Source organism: Urocampus carinirostris, chromosome 6 (genome assembly GCF_059441175.1).
Source record: "Urocampus carinirostris isolate Australia breed hairy pipefish chromosome 6, RoL_Ucar_1.0, whole genome shotgun sequence".
Taxonomy (NCBI): domain Eukaryota; kingdom Metazoa; phylum Chordata; class Actinopteri; order Syngnathiformes; family Syngnathidae; genus Urocampus; species Urocampus carinirostris.
In genome coordinates, this window is record NC_142354.1 from 39,147,231 (window position 1) to 39,169,751 (window position 22,521).

Sequence of the window (22,521 nt, forward strand, 5' to 3'; positions counted from 1 at the left end):
GCAAACACTATCCTGCCCCATTTCCTGCCTGATACCTGTTGCCGACCTCTTTTCTGGAACTGTTTCTATTTTTGCTCCTCCGTCTCCGTTTGTTCCCGCTGTCAACGACTACCTTTGCTCGACACGGAAGTGCCACCTCAGCGTTCCTGCTATCTGCCACCCGAGACCGACGATCGTCAGTCCTGTTCTCCTTCTTGATAAAAACTGAGTAAAACGAACGCAATCGGGTCCCGTCTCCGTTCCTGGTCTGTGACATTGAATGGGTGCACGAGATATTAAACAATAAAAGTGTCAAAGTTCTTAGGACGCTGGAGATAGAATAGACATAGTATTGACAGTATAGAATGTTTACACACTAACTAGGTAGAGGAAGCGGATTTTTCTTCTTTCGGGTGGATGCTGAGTGACCTCTGACAGCGCCACACGCCAAGGGTTGGGTAAGGTTACTTTAACTTGATTACTTTCAATTACTTTTGGATTACTCCAATTCCAAATATGCTAATAAAAGACAAAATAAACTAAATAGGAATAAAATACTACATTTTGTGCAGACTTGGGGAGTAACGGAATACATGGAACGGCAAAAATGATGTTGGCAAGCTGTTTGGATTTATTTTCATTTTGTTTCTGTCGCATTTTATGTTAGTTTTGCCGGAGATCAAAGAGATCAAAGCCAGGAGAGAAAGCTTACCACGTGTTGTGAGCCATCATTTTATTCATATTTAGTTTATTTTGTCTTTTATTAGCATATTTGGTATTGGAGTAATCCAAAAGTAATTGAAAGTAATCAAGTTAAAGTAACCCTACCCAACCCTCCACACGCCGGTAGCGGCGCAAAGAAGAAGAATTTCAGAAGCCCATATGATCACGACAGAGTGCATTTTATGCACAATGGTAAAATCTTAGCTGAAAATACCCTGATAGTCAAGTAATGTGCATAATAGCATGAGGCAACATAGGACTTTGTAGGGTTTAACAACTTTCTATGCGTCCGTGTATTATGTCTATTAATAATAACGGGAATTGATTTAGGTTATTGTGTGTAGTATTATTATGCCAACGGTTTCTCCGACCTATTCTACTCTAGTCAAGTCAAGTCATTTTTATTTGTATAGCCCTTAATCGCAAAGAGTCTCAAAGGGCTCCACAGGTTATTACAGACTATTTTTCAGACCGTTATTACACCATCCCCTGATCTGGAACCAACATGAGGGCAAGGAAAAACTCAAAAAACCTCAACATGAGGAAAATGAAGAAACCTTGAGAAGGGACCGCACATGTGGTATCCCCCTTCCAGGGTTACCAGACAACAAAGGATGTTGCAATCACAAATAATACACAGATATTGTCCACAAAAAGTATAGGTTATTCATATGCTATAGAGTAGAAGTGAGTTTTAAGCTTAGATTTAAACATTTCCACTGAGGTTGCAGATTGGATCTCAGGGGGAAGAGCATTCCACAGCACTGGGTCTTTCTTTTTAAACTATTCTATATAATTACCTTGTATTATACACTACAATATCTTTTTTTCTCTATTCTTTTTATTCTTTTAAATCTATTATTTTATCATTATTGAGTGAGTGTCAAATGATTTCTTGTATATAACATGTGTATGGTTTATACTGGCTGAATAAAATAAATACAATAAGTCATATGATATGTTTTATGCTAATGTAATCCAAGGTGAAACTTTATACTAACTTCCACGCTTGTTGCAATAATCTTCTTTAATTTTATGTGACAATATGGATAGCTGAAGTGAAGATTGAGACGAACTGGTCAAAATGAGCCTGTCGTTTTTGTATCCAAGTTTTTGTTGTTCCTCCACAATTAAGTCTCACGTACTAGCTCAACAAGCAAATTAGCGTCTACATTATTAATGCTGTTTACACAGAGTGAGCAATGTGCAGTCACCTTGAGGAACTTGCAAAAGACTTTTGGGTATGTGACCAAAATGCCTTAGATTGATTATTAATAGTTGATAGATAAATGTTTGTAAAACAGTGACAGTTTAGCTTTTCACATAGCGTTGTAAGCAAAATCAATACCCTTCGCAAAGCTGCAAATAAATCAAGTGATGACGACTATGAATAAGTAAGAAGCTTGTGTTCATGAATTTCATTAAATATATTTTTGGCCAAATTGATCATCAATTTTGCAAATAGGTTGGTGATTTTAGCTGGAGGCCCATGTTAATACTCATATATTATGTTATGTTCATATCCATCCATTGGAACAGAGGTTCCGTGATGAATCCTCAAAAAGTGACGTTGATGCTCTGCTTCAACCTAGGTGCTATCTGCTACAGAAAATTGATATCTGTATATGTTTTACTTTGAATACTGTTATTTTTTCTTTTAGAATAGTCTCAAAAGGCATTGAATTCATAATTTAAAAAATAAGGCCTTAATTAGGATTGAAAAGACTTGAATGCAATTACCGAAAGACTTAAAAATGTCAAGAACAGGAGGAGGACCCAGATGCGTGACGTTTCTCACACAAGCTTTGTTTCACGGGAAAGGGGGCAGTCATGCACGTTAACCCAAACACCAGTGATTCGGTGATCATTGGGCGGAAGAGGTAAGGCAGCAGACTGGCGTGGAATGACAGGAAGCCAGAGGCTGACAAAAAAAACTAAATATGAATAAAATTACTAAAATGTGTGCAGGCTTGGGGAGTATGGGGAGTAACGGAATACATGGAACGGCAAAAATGATGTTGGCAAGCTGTTTGGATTTATTTTCATTTTGTTTCTGTCGCATTTTATGTTAGTTTTGCCAGAGATCAAAGGGATCAAAGCCAGGAGAGAAAGCTTACCACGTGTTTTGAGTCATCATTTTATTCATATTTAGTTTCTTTTGTCTTTTATTAGTATATTTGGTATTGGAGTAATCCAAAAGTAATTAAAAGTAATCAAGTTAAAGTAACCCTACCCAACCCTGTATATATATATATATTTATATATCGAATTCATTATATTTTGCTGTAAATAACGCGTTTTGGGTTACAAGGCCCACTTTCTAATTCCTTCAGATTACGTTGCCTCCACCGTTGTAAACGCAGAGGCCTTTTGACTCGCTTTAAAGTTGATGACTGTCTGTTTATGGGGCTAACAGCTTGAGTTCAACAGCGTGAGTCGGTAAGGGACCAGTAAAGAGGTCTACGGCCATCTCCACGCACAAATGTCTAGCTCACAGCGCATCTGTTTCCCTGTCGTCCATACGGCCACGCCCCACTTCTCCAATGTGCCACTGTTTGAACATAGGCAGGGTTGAGTAGGGTTACTTTAAGTTGATTACTTTCAATTACTTTTGGATTACTCCAATACCAAATATGCTAATAAAAGACCAAATAAACTAAATATGAATAAAATGATGACTCACAACACGTGGTAAGCTTTCTCTCCTGGCTTTGATCTCTTTGATCTCCGGCAAAACTGTCCATGTTTTGTTTTGGGTTCGTATTTCTTGTGCGCGACTGAACTTTTTGTCCTGTAATGATTAAATCATTGAGACGAACGCATGATTTAAATAATCTGCTTTGTGTTGTCGTATTTTAATCTTCTTTTTTCTTTCTTTGTGTAGTTATTGATTTTATTTGATACTCTGTCGATTTGGCTATATCACCTCTTTGATTTTTCGAAGGTTCGTTCTCCGTTTTCATTGTGTTGTTCTTAAGTCCCGTGAAGTCTTCGTTCCGCTTATCTTCCGGCTTCTTTTTTGTTCCCATCAGATTGTTTAGCACTTTTTCTATTTTCTCAGCATTTTTCTCCATCTTGTAAACCATTTTTAAAGCCTCTTTTAGAGCTGATTTTATCGAGTCTATGTCGAGTGTTTTCCTTGTTTTGGACTTTTTTTTTGTATTTGTTGAAAGTAGGTTTGCAAGAAAGAAGAGAGGGGAAAAAACACCAGCAGCATACAAAAACATTAAATTCCAAAGTGACAAAAAGGAGTAGAAAAAAATTCCAGTTCATAAATTGTCCACTGGCAGCAACAATTATCCTATAGAAATTATATGACATATAGTTTTCCACAGGGTTGGGTAGGGTTACTTTAACTTCATTACTTTCAATGACTTTTGGATTACTCCAATACCAAATATGCTAATAAAAGACAAAAGAAACTAAATATGAATAAAACCATGACTCACACCACGTGGTAAGCTTTCTCTCCTGGCTTTGATCTCTTTGATCTCCGGCAAAACTAACATAAAATGCGACAGAAACAAAATGAAAATAAAGCCGTTCCATGTATTCTGTTACTCCCCAAGCCTGCACAAAATTTAGTAATTTTATTCATATTTAGTTTATTTTGTCTTTTATTAGCATATTTGGCATTGGAGTAATCCAAAAGTAATTGAAAGTAATCCAGTTAAAGTAACCCTACCCAACCCTGAACATAGGACGGCCACACGGCCCCAGACCGGCTTTTAATAAGAAAACTTTAAAGCCAAGGGTACACATGTGGGTTTAAATGTTACATGGCTTTGATGAAGAGGTTTGTGGGACAGGGATTAGATGGGGGGTCTCTCAGCGGGAACTGAAAGTCTACCCAATGAGGAAGAAGTGCAGGCACTTCAAAGAGAAAATGTGATAAAATATTTAGATACATGCAAGTATGCACTCGTGGGCTCCAATAAGATCAGAAATAATTACTCAAAGAAGTAATACTTGACGGATAATTTGCTTGAATGCTATAAACAATGTTCCCTGTAATTTTCCACGGGTCTGAGCATTCACACAAAGTCGGTGAGCAACGCTAGAAACAACAGTGAGCAACAGCAATCCCAAGTGTGGCAACTAAGTCATTATCAAACAGGTCCAAATCTTGACATCACATTACGTTTTGCTGAGTTTACGGCAATGCAAAAAAAAAATCACTTTTGAATGAATTGAATCATTGCAAAGGTTGTACAACCTACAACCGTCGTTTGTTCTTACAATTTTTTCACAAGATATCCATTTCTTTTTATTTCCTGATATATTTTGTCGCATAATACTAACCTTTTGGGGGGCTTATTGAGTCGGTTGCACGATACACAATTGTATTTAATCACATTTTTTAAGTGGAAGTACAATGTTGGCAACAAGATTGACTTGGTACAATTGGAAACTATTTGAATGCAACACAAACTTTTTCTTCTTTTTCCGTTTTTTTTTTTTTTTTTTTTTTTAATTCCTTTAAAAACATCTCATTGTGTTTATTTTTTCCTAGCTCTTTTTGTTCTATATTTACTTTTTTTCCTTTGCATCTTTCTTCTTTTTTGGGGGCTTTTTTCTAATTTTTTTTCCTTCTTTTTTCTCTTCCTTTTGTTTCTTTTTTTTCTCAGCATTTTCCTACTTTTTCAGTTTGTTATTTTTTTCTTTTTTGTTCTATTCCCCCTTCCTTTAAGTCATTTTGTGCATAATTTTACATAATATTTGGTCATTTAGGGATGAAAGAGGCAAAACAACCTGAAGAGCCGTTTAGGACCCGAAAGAGCCGGTTCCTTTTAGTGAACCGAGCCGAAAAACTCTACTGACTTTACTCAACTCAACCTCCTTCTACTTCGACCTTGACTTCAAAATACCGCATTTAGAACACAGTATAAATATTTCTAAAATGTCACGACTCGAGAAGTGTGAAGGACTTAAAATAAAAGAAAGTTATTTTTAACAGTGTATTTAAAAAAAAAACACACAAAAAAGTACAAAAAAAGTTGTTATTTAACTGCTAGGGTTAGCATCCATACAAAACAAGATGGATTTGTATAAAGCAGAAACAAATCCAAAAAGTGCTTGCTTTGTTGTTTTTGTCAATCCATCGTGGCCGAGAGTACTTCAACAACAGCTTGGCCAACAAACGGGTCACTGGATGCGCTAATGACAATCCGACTCAGCAGCTGTCGCATGCAGTCTGCAGGACACTCGGCCGAACATATGAACCAAAGAAGCAAACCGGTTAATGCTCTATTTTTGTTGCCTCTTTCCTCCCACAGTTGTACATCCAAACCACCACGCTGACCATCTCTGTGAGCCTGAGCGCCTCTGTGTCCCTCGGCCTGCTCTACATGCCCAAAGTCTACGTGGTCCTCTTCCACCCCGAGCAAAACGTGCCCAAACGAACGCGCAGCCTCAAGGCCGTGGTCACCGCCGCCACCATGTCCAACAAGTTCAACCCCAAGGCCGGACTCAGGCCCAACGGCGAGGCCAAGACGGAGCTGTGCGAAAGCCTAGAAACACAAAGTAAGCGTTTGGATGGTGATGAAGGAACTCGGTTCAGTACTGAACTTCTGAAGTGTCCTTTCGTGTGGAGCTAGGCAGACGCACTACAGTGGAACCTCGGTTCTCGACCATAATCCGTTCCAGAACCCTGTTTGAAAACCGATTTGTTCGATCACCGAAATCATGTTTTCCATTAAAAATAATGTAAATCGTTTTAATCCGTTCCAACACCCTGAATGTTTACCTTGGATGTTTAACGTAATCATAAAGCTAACCCAGGCTAATCGTACGTTCGCGTTATCGTAATCTTTCGTACGGAACATGAACATGTAAAAATAAAAAAATCAGGTCGTTTACAAGTCATTTAGCACCCGGGTCTCCACAACAAGTGGTGAGCGGTTCATTGGAAAGGGGGCTCTATTCCAACACCCTGAATTTTGGGTTCAGTTCCAACACCCTGAATGTTTACCTCGAATCATAAAGCTAACCCAGGCTAATCGTACGTTCGCGTTATCGTAATCTTCCGTACGAAAGATTACGCTAACATGAACGTGTAAAAATGAAAAAAGGATAAAAAAAATAAGTATGAATAGGATTTCTTACCTTTGTGGTGGTCAGCAAAAGGCGCAGGTGGACGGTGGGGTATTCCCTAGCAAGACCAGACACTCGCACACCTCCTTCATATTTTGCTATTATTTCTTTCTCAAATACAATAGTTGTGCACACTACTTTTCTTTTTTCACCTGTAGCAACTTTGCTGCTTGCTCGGAGGCATAATAAGGGGCTAAAACACTTCGTACACCTATATTAAAAGCGAAAGCAAAACGAAGCACGTCCGCACGCAATAACAGTTGGTCAGGAAAAGAGCGATCTACACCCGTACGCCGCTCAGCATCGCACCCTAGCGTACGCACTCACGCATTACCGGCGTTCGAACTCCGATTTTTTGACCAAACAGCGAAGCAAGAATTTCTCAAAAGTTTTGGTCGGACTCCCATTTGTTCGAACTGAGAGGCGTTCAAAAACCGAAGTTCCACTGTAGTTTGTTACCTGAAGCCACTTGAGCTACGTACTATTCATTTTAATGGGAGCTAAAGTCGTGTTTGTTTGTTTAGCCCCTAAACACATACGTCTCAAAAGACTGCACAGACACACCAATAAACATCCCCTGATCTTAAACCTACATGAGGTCAAGGAAAAATCCAAAATCCCTACGATGAGGAAATCAAAGAAACCTTGACCAGGCTGCAATTGGTATTGCAGGTGTATCAACCGACAATACTCAGATATCATCATTATGGAATATTGTTTAGGTAATTACAGAATGTCCTGTTGACAGCTTCCAACCCGAAAATCTTGACCGATGCAGCAGGTTTTAGATAAGGGTGTCCATTAAGTACCGGCACTGTGCATAACTAGGTTAATCTTTCTCCTTCATGGACCAGAAGAGTATGACGTCAACATCATAAGCCAGCTTCTGCGTTATCTTAGATGTTAAAACCCTTTGCCCTACCGGGTATGATACCTGTCAGATTACACAATCCTTCCTACCTTTATGGACCACCCCATTGGATAAAACACAAACAGGGTTGGGTAGGGTTACTTTAACTGGATTACTTTCAATTATTTTTGGATCACTCACGAATGGCAGCCACTCCAGCAGCTCCCGTGCTATTTTCGCTACTTTTGTGATTTATTTATTTGTTTAGTTATTTTTGCTTACTTTATCAGTGCCTTGCAACACTTGGATTACTTTCTATCCTATGGATATGGGTTTCAACTCGCAAAATTACGTATATTCAAGAAACCTACTCCTCGAACTGAAGAACTCTCGAGCCGGCACGGTCCCTTTTTTACCTAACGAGGTAAGGCGACCCTACCGGGGTTGCAGAGCCGGTGCTAAAGTAAAGGCTAAGCGGCTAGCGGCGAAGTGGCGATATAAGCCCACGGTACCGTCCATAATCATGGGGAATGTCAACTCCCTACCGAATAAGATCGACGAACTGGCTGTGCTTGTGAAAGACATCAAAGCATACAGGGAGTGCAGCTTGCTTTGCTTTACGGAAACGTGGCTCACGCCTAGCATCACGAACGCTAACATCGCGCTAAACGGCTTCTGCGCTGTTCGGGCTGACAGAGGGACAAAAGTCAGTGGGAAGCGCAAAGGAGGGGGACTGGCTATCTACGTGAACACGAGGTGGTGTAACCCCGGGCATATAAAAACCAAGATTTCTATCTGCTGCCGTGATGTCGAACTTTTGGCTGTAAGTCTCCGTCCCTATTACATGCCCAGAGAGTTCGGACACGCCATTGCTGTCATTGTTTACATCCCACCGCGCGCTGATGCGGAAGTAGCGTGTGACGTCATCCACTCCACGGTGGCAAAACTTCAGACACAACACCCGGAGGCTGCAATGTTAATCTCAGGGGACTTCAACCACGTGACTCTTGATAAGACACTGCCCTCTTTCGTCCAGTATGTGAACTGCAAGACCAGGGGAAATAGGACTATTGACCTTCTGTATGCGAATATAAAAAATGCATACAGCGCTAAACCACTGCCTGCCCTTGGAAAAGGAGACCACAACCTCATTCTGCTTAAACCACAGTACAAACCAAGAGTGAGGAGGCTACCAACAACCACACGCTCATTTAGAAAATGGTCCACCGAGGCAGAGCAGGCTCTGAGAGACTGCTTTGGATGTACGGACTGGGATGTCCTGCTAGGGTCCAGCAGTGGGGACATTGAGGAGATGGCAAACTGCACTACTGACTACATTAAGTTCTGCATGGACAATGTTGTTCCTATAAAGACTGTACGCTGCTATGCCAACAACAAGCCCTGGATCACGAGAGACATCAAGTGCCTTCTGAACCAAAAGAAGAGGGCCTTTAAAAATGGTGATCATCAGGAGCTAAAACGAGTACAGAAGGAGCTCAAAGTCCAGCTCCAGAAAGGGAAGGAGCAGTACAGGAGGAAGTTGGAGAAAAAGCTGCTGAACAACAACATGAAGGAGGTGTGGGAAGGGATGAAAACAATTACTGGCTGCAGCACCAAGCAGAGTGTGGCTGTGGATATAGATGTGGGGCGAGTCAACCAGTTGAACAACTTTTTCAACAGGTTTGACCACTCCGCCTCATCCTCACCCCTGAGTTGTCCAGCTGTCCTTCCCCCTCCCCCTCTGGACACTAGCATGGAAGACATCCCCCCACTAAAAATAACTTCAGCCCAGGTGTGTGGGGAGCTGAGAAGGCTACGAACCAGCAAGGCAGCTGGTCCGGATGGAATATCCCCCCGACTGTTGAAAGCCTGTGCGTCTGAGCTGGGAGACCCTCTACAGCGCATCTTCAACCTGAGCCTTGAACAGGGGAGGGTCCCTCAGCTGTGGAAAACATCCTGCATCATCCCAGTCCCAAAGAAATCAAGACCAGAGGAACTCAACGACTTCAGGCCAGTCGCCCTGACATCACATGTGATGAAGACCATGGAGCGGCTGCTGCTGCACCACCTGAGGCTACAGGTCCGTCACGCCATCGACCCACTGCAATTTGCTTACCAGGAGAAGGTGGGAGTGGAGGATGCTATATTATACATGTTACACCGATCCCTCTCTCACCTGGATAGGGCGAAGGGGGCTGTGAGGATTACATTTTTGGACTTCTCTAGTGCCTTCAATACCATACAGCCTCTGCTACTGAGTAGGAAATTGACAGAGATGGGAGTTAGCTCACACCTTGTAGAATGGATTACTGACTACCTGACAGGCAGACCGCAGTATGTGAAACAGGGGGGCTGTACATCGGACACCGTGGTTAGCAGCACAGGATCTCCGCAGGGGACCGTTCTCTCTCCGTTCCTATTCATTCTATATACATCGGACTTTAAGTACAACTCTGAGTCCTGCCATGTGCAAAAGTTTGCAGATGACACTGCGATCGTGGGATGTATCAGAAACGGGCAGGAGGAGGAGTACAGGAAATTGATTCAGGACTTTGTCCGATGGAGCGACGCAAACCACCTGCACCTAAACACCACCAAGACCAGAGAGATGGTGGTGGACTTCAGGAGAACCAGAACTCATCCGGTTCCTGTAACCATCAAGGGAGAATGTGTAGAATTTGTCCAGACCTACAAATACCTGGGTGTGCAGCTGGACAACAAACTGGACTGGACTGCCAACACAGAAGCTCTATGTAGGAAAGGGCAAAGCCGACTTTACTTCCTCAGAAGGCTGGCCTCCTTCAACATCTGCAAAAAGCTCCTGAAAATATTCTATGAGACAGTAGTGGCAAGCGCCCTCTTCTATGCGGCAGCGTGTTGGGGAGGCAGCGTCAAGAAGAAGGATGCCTCTCGTCTCAATAAACTGGCTAGGAAAGCGAGCTCTGTTGTGGGCAAAGAGCTGGACAGCCTAACAACAGTAGCTGAGAGACAGGCACTGAAAAAGCTGAGGTCAATCATGGACAATCCATCGCATCCGCTTCACAGCATTATCTCCGGACAGAAGAGCAGTTTCAGTGACAGACTGCTGTCACTGTCTTGTACTACGGACAGACTGAAGAGATCTTTTCTTCCTCATGCCATGAGGCTCTTTAACTCCACCCGGCAGAGTAAAGGCCCACATTAAACCACACCACCTACATTGGATATTACTGAATCTTACTGCATTATGTGTTCTGTGTAGCACTATTTGGTTACTCTATATAACATGCTAAAGTGGGCATTTGCACGTCACACTGGGTATTTGTATATTGTATTCTTTTGGCTTTATTATTGTACTGTTCTCAGCTCAGGGATGCTGCTGGAAATGTGAATTTCCCTTAGGGGATGAATAAAGTATCTATCTATCTATCTATCTATCTATACCAAATATGCTAATAAAAGACAAAAGAAACTAAAGTGGAAGGAGAAGAGGACGACGAGGTGAGCGGAGAAGATGAGGTAAAATTTTGGACTATTTGATAAAGTTTCAGGAGCGAGCAGAGAGAGTGGGAAAGGTGAGATGGCACAACATTCATTTGGACAGGTAACTTAAAATTAGTTTTACCTGGTTATATCAGTATCAGAAATTATTTTCCCCCCATTTTATTAACACTCCACTTATTGAAACATAAATATTTTGTTTGTTTGTTGTGCATGATTCAATTGTTTGTTTGTTTGTACATGATTCAGATTGAATCGTTTCTTGTACATGATTCAATTGTTTGTTTGTTTGTACATGATTCAAATTGAATCGTTTCTGCGGCGCCGTCACGAATGGCAGCCACTCCAGCAGCTCCCGTGTTATTTTCGATTGTTCTCAGTTATTTTCGATTGTTCTCAGCTTAGGGATGCTGCTGGAAAAGTGAATTTCCCTTCGGGGATGAATAAAGTATCTATCTATCTATCTATCTATCTATCTATCTATCTATCTAAATATGAATAAACATATGACTCACAACACATGGTAAGCTTTCCCTCCTGGCTTTGATCTCTTTGATGAATAAAATTACTAAATTTTGTGCAGGCTTGGGGAGTAACGGAATACATGGAACGGCAAAAATTTTCTTTCTGTCGCATTTTATGTTAGTTTTGCCGGGGATCAAAGAGATCAAAGCCAGGACAGAAAGCTTACCACGTGTTGTGAGTCATAACTTTATTAATATTTAGTTTATTTTGTCTTTTATTGGCATATTTGGTATTGGAGTAATCAAGTAATTGAAAGTAATCCAGTTAAAGTAACCCTACCCATCCCTGAACACGAATAACAAACAATGACACAAAAAAATGCTGGCTCCTACAGATGGATGACTATGGAAATACTATGTTTTGTCCTTCGCAATGTGAATCCAATCCAATGCTGAAATTGGAAAGAAGGGATTTATTTAATCCTCGAACGATTCAGCTAAACTAATTCAGTTTGCTACTGTTGATTTCAAGCATTCACTGGGACACATTACGATTGTTACCACCCAGAATGGTCAATATTTGACACAGATACACATAATCTTGTCACAGCAAACCCCACTATCTGGGAGAGCATACCTAAATTAGTCTAAAATGTATAATAAGGTATAAAAAAACATATCTAATTAGCACATTGAAGAATAACTCATATTTGACAGTAGTTTCCAGCGCTCTTGAAGTTTAACATAGCATGAAACACCCAGAAACAAAGTAAAGATCCAGATCCATCCGTCCACAATGAGTGAATTGAGCTGCGGATCGCCACCAACAACGTCCGGAATTGGAGGACTTTTTTTTTGCCATCACGGAGTCTTGGCTTTCCCGACGCCGCACTACATCACCGGCTCGAACGAGACGAGAACTCCGGTAAAAACAGGGGTTGGAGACTACGCGCTACAATAATAGTCGAACCATTGATACACAATGCTCACTCGATATGGAGTTTCTAGCTATGTACCGGGAGAGTTAACTGTGGTCTTTGTGTTTGCTGTATACTTTCCACCGCTAACAGTTTCACCAGATGCTAACGTTAGCATAGCGCTATATCTCTTGCCCGCTGCTAAACATCAGCTTGCACTACCCCAACGGAGCTTTATCGTCGACGGCGACTTTAATCGGGCATGTTTATTGACTGTACTCCCAAATCCTTTCAATTGTGGACTCCCAAATCTACTAATTGTGGACTGAGCAATTCGGAAAAACGCTGGACTGAGCAATTCGGAAAAACGCTGGACTGTGTAATGTAAGATCAAACATTCGGGAACTCTGTTTGACCCTCACAACAGATGATGATGATAATGAAGGAATGGTTGGCATAAATTGGAATGTTAAAAACTATGCTGCAAATATGTTATGCCATATATATCCTCCAGTTATTGATTTCCAATGCAATGAGGGTAAAAGCCATCAACTCTTTGGGCAATATGCCACAGACTTTGGGTGAAGGTAAGATTATTGGGCCTATGTTCGCTAAATTTACCATTGTATTTATGTGTATAATGGAAACTAGGATTGTTGCCAGTAAAATTATATACAGTACATATTTTGGTGTATAAATTATTCCCGTGCAAGGACAGCCAACTAATACAAAAAAAACAAAATCCAGTAATTAAGTTTGACAATTTACAACAATAGCATCACAGTCAATGGTGCCGTTTGAAAAGCAACCGCAATTTGATATATCAATGTACCCATCTATTAGTGTCTTGCATTCAACAAAGACATTAAAGATTACTAATGCAGTGTTCATTTTGCCTGTGAAAAGTGATGGGTCCCGGGGACTCGCATGCTCAAAAATCTATGGGTCCCAACAGAGATCTATGGGTCCCCAAAATGCAATGTTATCGAGGTTGAAATTGTAAATCGGTGAGAAATATATGATATAAATCTATATATTCATTCAGTTTTAATCATCAAATTATTAATTCATTTTCTGCATCAAATTATTGTTGGTAATATACCGATTAAAGGGATAACCACAAACCTGTCTTTTTTTCATTTTATCCTTTTATACTTCCTTTTTTTCTTAACTTCTTTATACAACATAATTTGTAATATCAATCATCAAAGCAAGTGAGCCGTTTGAGAGACGGCTCTCTTTAAAGAGTTGAGCCAAAAAAGCCGGTTGTCTAAAAAAAGACGGACTTCCTTTCACTTCATAATAATAATAATAATAATTTCCTTTGTATTGTCATTCTTTGTAACAATGTACACAGAACGAAATGTCGATACACCTGACCCGTTGTAGCGAGCCGATGCAGCCGCAGCCAACAGAGGGCGCCGCCATTTTACCAATGTTATAAGTCTTAGGTATAACTCGGCCGAGGCGCGAACCAGCGACCACCAAGTCTCAAAGCGGGCGTCCTACCATCTAGGCTACTGAGCTGGTAATAACTCGAACGCGTTTGACTTGATTGATTTGCCGTTGGTACCCATCATTGACAAATTTTCATTTTTTCCGTAAAGATTTTTTTGTACTTCGTACACGTCTTAAAATGCATAATAAACTTACTTTGTACGGCAAAAACGTACAGGTTGACAGGTATGAATGTCTCCGCCGTTTTTTTTGAGCTGGAATTATTGCCATTTTTTTATCACTTTCTGCATTATGTTTTGACTTATTACTGACACTTAAGAAATTACCAATTTTGTGTTGATTTACACCTAATACTAACTGTTTTTTCAGAGGCATACTTAACCTTCGCTCGACGACAAGCACCAGAATAATGACGTAATCTCGAAGAAATGAGATCTCGTTTGCCGAGATCGGCGTGCAGACGAAAACTGGAACCGCGAGACAAAAACAGCAATGGCGGATCTGCCTGACGAAAAGTTTGGAGTGCAGTAAATCTTTGTTAAAAAAAAGGAATCGCTAATAATGACAATTTTGGGGCAAAAAACGTTGGTTTTAGACTATGTGTCCCCAGCAAAAATGATGCGTCTAGGATGCAGGGACGCGGGCAAACGAGCACACTGCTAATGATCATGAAACATGTCACATTTACTTGAGTTTGATGGGTAACTGGTCCTTTTGTTCCACTAATCCACCGCATGGCCAGCTGATCGCCACAAGCAATTCATTCTCATTGGAATGTTGTCGCCGGGCGGCTGTGCGGCCTGCAACTATTTGAATAAGCACCATTTGTCATTGTCATCCCTAGCATGGATTTATGACTTGATAAAATTGAAAAATTCTTCTTGGCATGGAGCTTTCAGCAAGTAGCCACAATTGTGTGCAGTGTTGGGATTTATTGTTGCCACGTCAGCGGATCGGCTAGTGCTTTTAGGAGAGAAGACCAACGAGAAAGCTTCAAGAAAATGGTGGCGGTCAGAGGATCAAAGGGACTTGCTGTTTGAGTTAACTGGGAAACTTACATTCTGAAAATTGGACCAAAATTTCAATACCTTAAACTTTAAGTCAACATGGGGCACTAAGAATGGTTGCTAATAGAAGTTAATCATGGGTGATTGTCCTGTGGTTAGGATTTGCTATTTCTTTTCCAATTCATGCAGAAAATACTCAAAGCGCCCAAACCAAGTTCACTGACCCAAAAATATTTACAAAATAACATTCAAGCTAAAAAAGAGCCAAATAACCATCCATCCATTCTCTTATTCCGCGTCAGGTCACTGGGGCAGTAGCCTTACCAGGGAAGCCCAGACCTACCTTTCGCCTGCATTTCTATCCAGCCCATCTGACAGGATCCCGACACGTTCCCAGGGTAGTTTGGAGACATGTCTCACCAGCTTGTCTCCGGCAGTCCATGGTCTTCCTGCTGGTGGGACATGTCCAGAAAAGCTTACTTGATGCATGTGCCACCTCAACTGTGTAATCTCCATGAGGTGGCACAGCGGCTCTACGCTCATGACTTTAGGAATTTAGACTGACATAGAAAATCCAGAGTTTTGCCTTTTCGTTCAGCTGCTAAAACATCACAACTCATAGGTTCCGCATGACAGCGGACACTGCGCTATTCTGCCTGTTAATTTCCCACTCAATGAACAATACCCTGATATATTCAAATTCCTCTTCTTTGGAGAGGATGCCATCCCCTATCAGGAAAGGGTAAATCACCCCTTTCCTGCTGAGTACCATGGTTTTTGACCTGGAAGTGCTGATTTCCATCTTAGCCGCTTTGTACTCAACTAAAAACCAATGCGGTTGGAGTTGAAGATCGCAGCTTGAGGAAGCCAACAGCACCACATAATCTGCAATGCTGAGACCCCCAAACCAAACCCTTTCCACGCTATGGTTGCATCTATAAATTATGTCCATAAAGGTTATGAATAGAGTTGGAGACAAAGGACGGCGCTGGCATAGCCCCACTCCCGTTGTAAATAAATCGGATTTACTGCTAGCAATGCAGACCCAACGCTGGCGCCCGTCATACGGGGATCCAACCATTCCAATAACACCGTCCAGTACCCCATTCTCTTGAAGCAACCCCCACGGGGCTCCAAAGAAACATGGTCTAATGCCTTATCCAAGTTCACAAAACACATGTAGACTGGATAGGCAAGCTTCCATGCACCCTCAAAGACCCTGCAGAGAGTGAGGATGTCACCCTCTGTTCCATGGCCTGAACAAAAACCATAGAGCTCATCCTTGTCATCGGTATTCTTGAATAAATTCATCAGGATGGTTGAGAAGTGTGATTCCCCTACAGTTAGACCACCACTCAACTCTGACAATCCAGAGGTCCTGACCCAGATGGCAATATAATGTTGAAGAGGTGTGTCAATCATGACTCTCAAACATTGTCCAAAACCTTAATGAACTCAGGGTGGATCTCTTCAACCCTGAAGCCTTGCCGTTGAGGAGTCCCCAGTGTCTGCTTCCTCACAAGAACCCTTGCCTGGGGAACTGAAGATGTTTTCGAAATATCCTGCCGAACGTTTCACAATTTCCCAGGTTGAGATCAACAGTGCAACATCTCTTGTGTACACAGTGATAATGGTACAATACTCTGTTCTTGTAAAACTCCTACCCAATTCTTCCTTTGGTGTTTTGTCTGTCTGGTTATCGTCTGGCACTCTACGGCCTCTTTAGGTTAGTCCTGGTACTAACTGTTGTGATTGTTAAAAAATGGTGGAAGTGTTGATCAAAAGATTTGAAAAACAAAAAACAGAGTACAAGAAAACAGCATCCTTACAATTATTTTCTCTGTTTCAGGTTTCTCCACAAAGCAAACCTACATCAGTTACAGCAACCACGCCATCTAATGCACCTCAAAGTCAAGCTCAACTCACCATCTTATCTTCAGGATTTCCACCAGATCAGCTTGTCAGGAGTGTCATATTTCTGCAGATCGATATCAAAGTGGCGTGTGTGTTTTTCTAAACACGGTGACTGCAGGAAAGCACTTGCACGGGCGGAACAATTTTGAGGTATCATCTCGTGTTGTAAAAAAAAAATGAAAAATTGACCAATTAAAAATCTGCATGAAGGCCACCAGGAGACTGAAAGATAGAAGCGTATTCTTTGAGTCTTTCGAGTAGCACGTGACCGACTGTAAATCGAAACGACAGAAACGTGTGCGGGTACGGTCGGCGTTGTGAAGCAACTGACGTCCGAACTGTTTGACGTCAAAACAGGAAAAAAAATGTGGGAAGAAGGGGATTCCTTCTGTGTTTATTCCAACCAAAGTCATCCATGGACTAAATCTGCATTGGGATTCCCCCCCTGTTACCTTGCTGAGTTGTTTCGAACCGAGCGTGTTGTGCATGATAGTTCTAACATCACGTGTTGTGTTGTTGCTGTATATTCGGAATGCGTTTCGACTCGGCCGTTCTGCTTTTTCTGTCCAGAATCAAGCAGTCACCCTCCTCCTAGAGGGCCACTACTGCCACCTCGCCCCTTTTGTGCTTCTTTCAGCGACACGGAACTTTCCCAATGGGCCCCCAAGAGGCTCAAGCCCCTTTCCCACCCATATCCCTTACATCACTGCCGGCAGCCTTTACCCTCGGAGGGTAAAAAAGCCTCGCTGTACAAATCCATTAAGAGGAGGAATTAAGATGAAGTGTGCCCTTGAGAGCAAACCTCCGTATGTCCCTCAAGGTGATATCCATATATCCCTAATGGGAAACCATCATCGGGAAATTTATTAGAAAAAGCTCCTTGTCCTCCATGGCCACTCTCGTAATAGAGGGTAAAAGGAAGTTCGGTGTGTTGTTTTACACACACACGCACACACACACACACTTAAATATATATATACAGGGTTAGGTAGGGGTTATTTTAACTTGATTACTTTCAATTACTTTTGGATTACTCCAATACCAAATATGCTAATAAAAGACAAAAAAAACTAAATATGAATACAATTATGACTCACAACACGTGGTAAGCTTTCTCTCCCGGCTTTGATCTCCGGCAAAACTAACATAAAATGCGACAGAAACAAAATGAAAATAAATCCAAACAGCTTGCCAACATCACTTTTGCCGTTTCATGTACAGTGGAACCTCGGTTCTTGACCATAATCCGTTCCATTTCTTTGCACGAAAACCAATTTGTACGATCACCGAAGCCGTTTTTTCCCATTGAAACTAATGTAAATTGTTTTAATCCGTTCCAACACCCTGAATGTTTATCTTGAATATTTAACGTAAAGCTAACCCAGGCTAATCGTACGTTCGCGTTAGCGTAATCTTCCGTACGAAAGATTACGCTAACATAAACGTGTAAAAATAAAAAAATCAGGTCGTTTACACGTCATTTAGCACCCGGGTCTCCACAACAACAAGTGGTGAGCGGTTAAAGGATAAAGAAAATAATTATGAATAGGATTTCTTACCGGTCGGCAGAAGCCATGCTGTATACCTGAAAGAAGGGAAACTCGCACACCTTCTGCATATTTTGCTATTATTTCTTTTTTAAATGCAATAGTTGTACGCACTACTCCTCTTTTTTCACCTGGAGCAACTTTGCTGCTTGCACCAAGCTTCTTCCGAGGCATAATTAGGGGTTAAAACACTCCCTTCACCGCTTTTGAAAAACGAAAACAGAAAAGGAGTGCGCGTTGCCGTGACAACAGTTCCTCACGAGGGGTGGGGGTAATCTACTGTAAGGTATATTAAATCTAGTTATTTGTAATTTTCTCTATTATCTCTATTATTCACGTTACAAATGGCTCTGATGGAATATACTTGAGTTCATACTATTTTTATTACTTATTCTCTATTTTTCTACTCTTTTATATGATTCTGTTTAAAATATATGCATACTTTCAGTCTTTATTTTGAAGGATACAGGGAAGTCATCATGGTATGTTTTTACAACTGCTTGACTTCTTCTAAATAAAAACAATCGGGTCACTGGGCCACGAAGAGAAAAGGGGAGTCATTCAAAGGAGTGGGTCCGTTTTTCTCCCCGCGGTTACTGGAGGCCTCCTGTTGATATCAGACCTGCATCTTCCTTGACTCTCATAACAGCCAAAGATTAATATCCCAAATTAATCTGACATCTACACTCGTACGCCGCTCAGCCCTAGCGTACCGGCGTTCGAACTCCGATTTTTTGAACGAAAAGCGAAGCAAGAATTTCTCTGAATTTTTGGTCGAGAACCAATTTGTTCGAACTGAGAGGCGTTCGAAAACCAAGGTTCCACTGTATTCCGTTACTTCCCAAGCCTGCACATTTTTTTTTTCAATTTTATTCATATTTAGTTTATTTTGTCTTTTATTAGCATATTTGGTATTGGAGTAATCCAAACGTAACTGAAAGTAATCAAGTTATAGTAACCCTACCCAACCCTGGATACCAAAACATGATAACCATGGAAACCAAGCTTTTGATTATGATGGTATATGCAGACGACACACACATCGCTAACCTCGCTATGGTTCGTGGCTGTGACCAATCTTATTAATAATAAGAAAAACATCCATCAATAAACGGATAAATCATGAGTTATTAAGGTGTCTTGCAGGAGTTTTGCAGTGGGGAAGAAAGGGTACATTATCTGTGTGTCTCTTTTTCAGGCTTTGTTCGCTTCCGTGTTTGTTTTGGAGGACTCAAGTAAATGTGAGTAAATAAAAATGGTGATGTCTACTTTCTGTTACCACAATATATATATATATATATATTTAAAAAAAACACATGTATTAAAAATACAGTGCCTGGCTTGTCTGATTATGTATTTGTAAAAAAAGTGTGTGAAGCATGTTTATTTTTTTTATACCAAATTTGATTTCTATTAAAACGTTTTGAAATTCGACAAGTGTTTTAATGTATTATTCAGATTGAATTACTTTGAAATGGGATCGACTAGGAAATCAAGTTTAGCCCATCTAATGTGTTTGTTTGCGTGAAGGCGTGTTGTTTTGACTTCAAAGGTCACGCTCAGCCAGTTTTTGGATAAAAAAAGGAAGTGGATGTTATTCCTATCGTCGTGACGCATTGCCACAATTCTCGGATTATAGCCATGACAGGCCACTAATTCACAGAAGGGAAACAAGAAATTAGCAATTACCTTGTGCAGATTTGAACATGAGACACATTGTTAATTGTAAGGTTGACACAATGCTAAAGTGTTCAAACTTGATATCCATACCCAGTAAGATACTTGACACGTATGTCTATGTTCGTGAAATAAAATGAAATGATGCATTTATATAGCGCTTTTCAAGTCAAGACTTGCCAAAACGCTTTATAGCAGGGGTGTCAAACTCATCTTAACTCGGGGGCCACACGATCGAACAAACATTCTGTCGGGGGCCGGACTAATAGATTAAAGAGAAAGAAAAAGAGATAAAGAAATAAGAGAAAGAGGGAGGGACAAAGAAAGAGGGAGAGGGAGAGAGCGTGAGAAACAAAAGATAAAAAGTCGTGAGAGAGGGGGAAAATAAAAGGTGAGGAAGGAAGAAATCCAAAGAGAAATAAAAAGACAGGAGAGAAAAGAAAGCGCAAAGGGTATGAAGAGAGAGAGAGAGAAAAGGAAACAAGGAAGTTAGAGCAAAAGAGGTTAAAAGACACAGAGAGAGAGACAATGGGCAACAAAGGAAGAGAAAAAGAGAGACACAGAGAGTGAAAGAGACAGAGACAGAGTGGGAGAAAAGGGGTGAAAAAGAAAGAGAGGGAGATAGAGAGAGACAAATAAATACAAGTACAGTGTCTTTGTGAGAGACACCTGGCTTTGGCAACATCAAGTTGACATATTTCAACCTGCAGCTTGTTTTTCTCTTGCGCTTCTCTGAGTGTTGTCTCCCGGGCCGGATTCAATCCCTTAGCGGGCCTGATCCGGCCCGCGGGCCGCCTGTTTGATACCTGTGCTTTATAGTGTGCTTCACATTTCCCAATAGCGGCTGTGCAGCCATGTAAGGTGCTAACCTGCTTATTGGGGGCATTAGGGGTTCAGTGTTTTACCCAAGGACACTTCGACATGTAACACGGAGGAGCCGGGATTCGAACTGCGATCTCTTGATCCCAAGACGAGCGCGCTCTACCTCCTGAGCCACTGCCCCCCCCAAAAAATGTCAATGAAAAGACACAAATCCATCCATTTTCTTGACTGCGTATTTTCAATATTTACACAAAATCCGAAAACAACACATTTGGAAAAATACTTGAATCGGATTTTAGCTTAAGAAGAAATCTGTTTTGAATCAATCCATAGCCTCATTGTCTGAGGTCACCGAGTGCTGCCGGTAGGAAACAGAACGAGAAAACCTGACAAATCCTAACCCGAATAGAATTTACCTTTATCGTCATTCTTTGTAACCAAGTACACAGAACGAAATGTCGATACACCTGACCCGTACAGTTAAACTGTAGCGAGCCGATGCAGCCGCAGCCAAACAGGGCGCTGCCAGTTTAGACCCATCTGCTGTGATGGGAGTCATTAGGTGACCAAACCCCCCAATTCCAACCCTTAATGCCGAGCGCCAAGCAGGTAGGCAATGAGTACCAATGTTGTAAGTCTTAGGTGTACAGTGGAACCTCGGTTTTTGAAAGCCTCTCAGTTTGAACAAATCGGAGTCCAACCAAAAATTTCGAGAAATTCGGTCAAAAAATGAGAGTTCGAACGCCGGTAATGCGTGAGTGCGTACGTTAGGGTGCGATGCTGAGCGGCGTACGGGTGTTTTAGCCCCTTATTATGCCTCCAAAGAAAGTCAGTGCGAGCAGCAAAGTTGCTACAGGTGAAAAAAGAAAAGTAGGGCGTACAACTATTGCATTTAAGAAAGAAATAATAGCCAAATATGAAAGAGGTGTGTGAGCGCCTTCTGCTGACCACCACAAAGGTAAGAAATCCTATTCATAATATTACGATAACGTGAACGTACGATTAGCCTGGGTTAGCTTTATGTGGGTGTTGGAACGGAGCCCAACTTTCAGGGTGTTGGAACGGAGCCCCCTTTCCAACGAACCGCTCACCACTTGTTGTGGAGACCCGGGTGCTAAATGACTTGTAAACGACCTGATTTTTGTATTTTTACACGTTCATGTTAGCGTAATCTTTCGTACGGAAGAGTACGATAACGCGAACGTACGATTAGCCTGGGTTAGCTTTATGTTTACGTTAAACATTCATGGTAAACATTCAGGGTGTTGGACCGGATTGAAACGATTTACATTATTTCTAATGGGAAATACGATTTCCGTGATCGAACGGGGTTCTGGAACGCATTATGGTCGAGACCTGAGGTTCCACTGTAACTCGGCTGAGGCTTGAACCAGCGACCAGTCAGTCTCGGAGCGGGCGCCCTACCATCTAGGCTACTGAGCAGCTATCAATTACTGAACAGGGCAAAGAAAATGAAACTGTTTCATTAATGTTTTCTGCCGTCTCTGCTTTGCTTAGGTTATATCAAATGTTCTTGTTCTTCCTCTCACGACCACCTCCATTGACGTCAAACTGTAGAGCAAGGTTTTG

At 41.4% G+C, this 22,521-nt stretch overlaps 1 protein-coding gene across 1 annotated transcript in view; it reads left to right on the top strand.

Annotated features, from left to right (window-relative positions):
* LOC148364764 (metabotropic glutamate receptor 4-like) overlaps window positions 1-19,863 on the top strand; it is a 445,635-nt gene extending 425,772 nt beyond the window's left edge. Inside the window, exons 10-11 of the mRNA XM_088338975.1 lie at window positions 5,979-6,225; window positions 16,821-19,863. Of these exons, the coding sequence (XP_088195101.1) occupies window positions 5,979-6,225; window positions 16,821-16,870 (297 nt within the window). The 3' untranslated portion in view covers window positions 16,871-19,863. The remainder of the gene's footprint in view (window positions 1-5,978; window positions 6,226-16,820) is intronic.
* The last annotated feature ends 2,658 nt before the right edge of the window (window positions 19,864-22,521 follow it).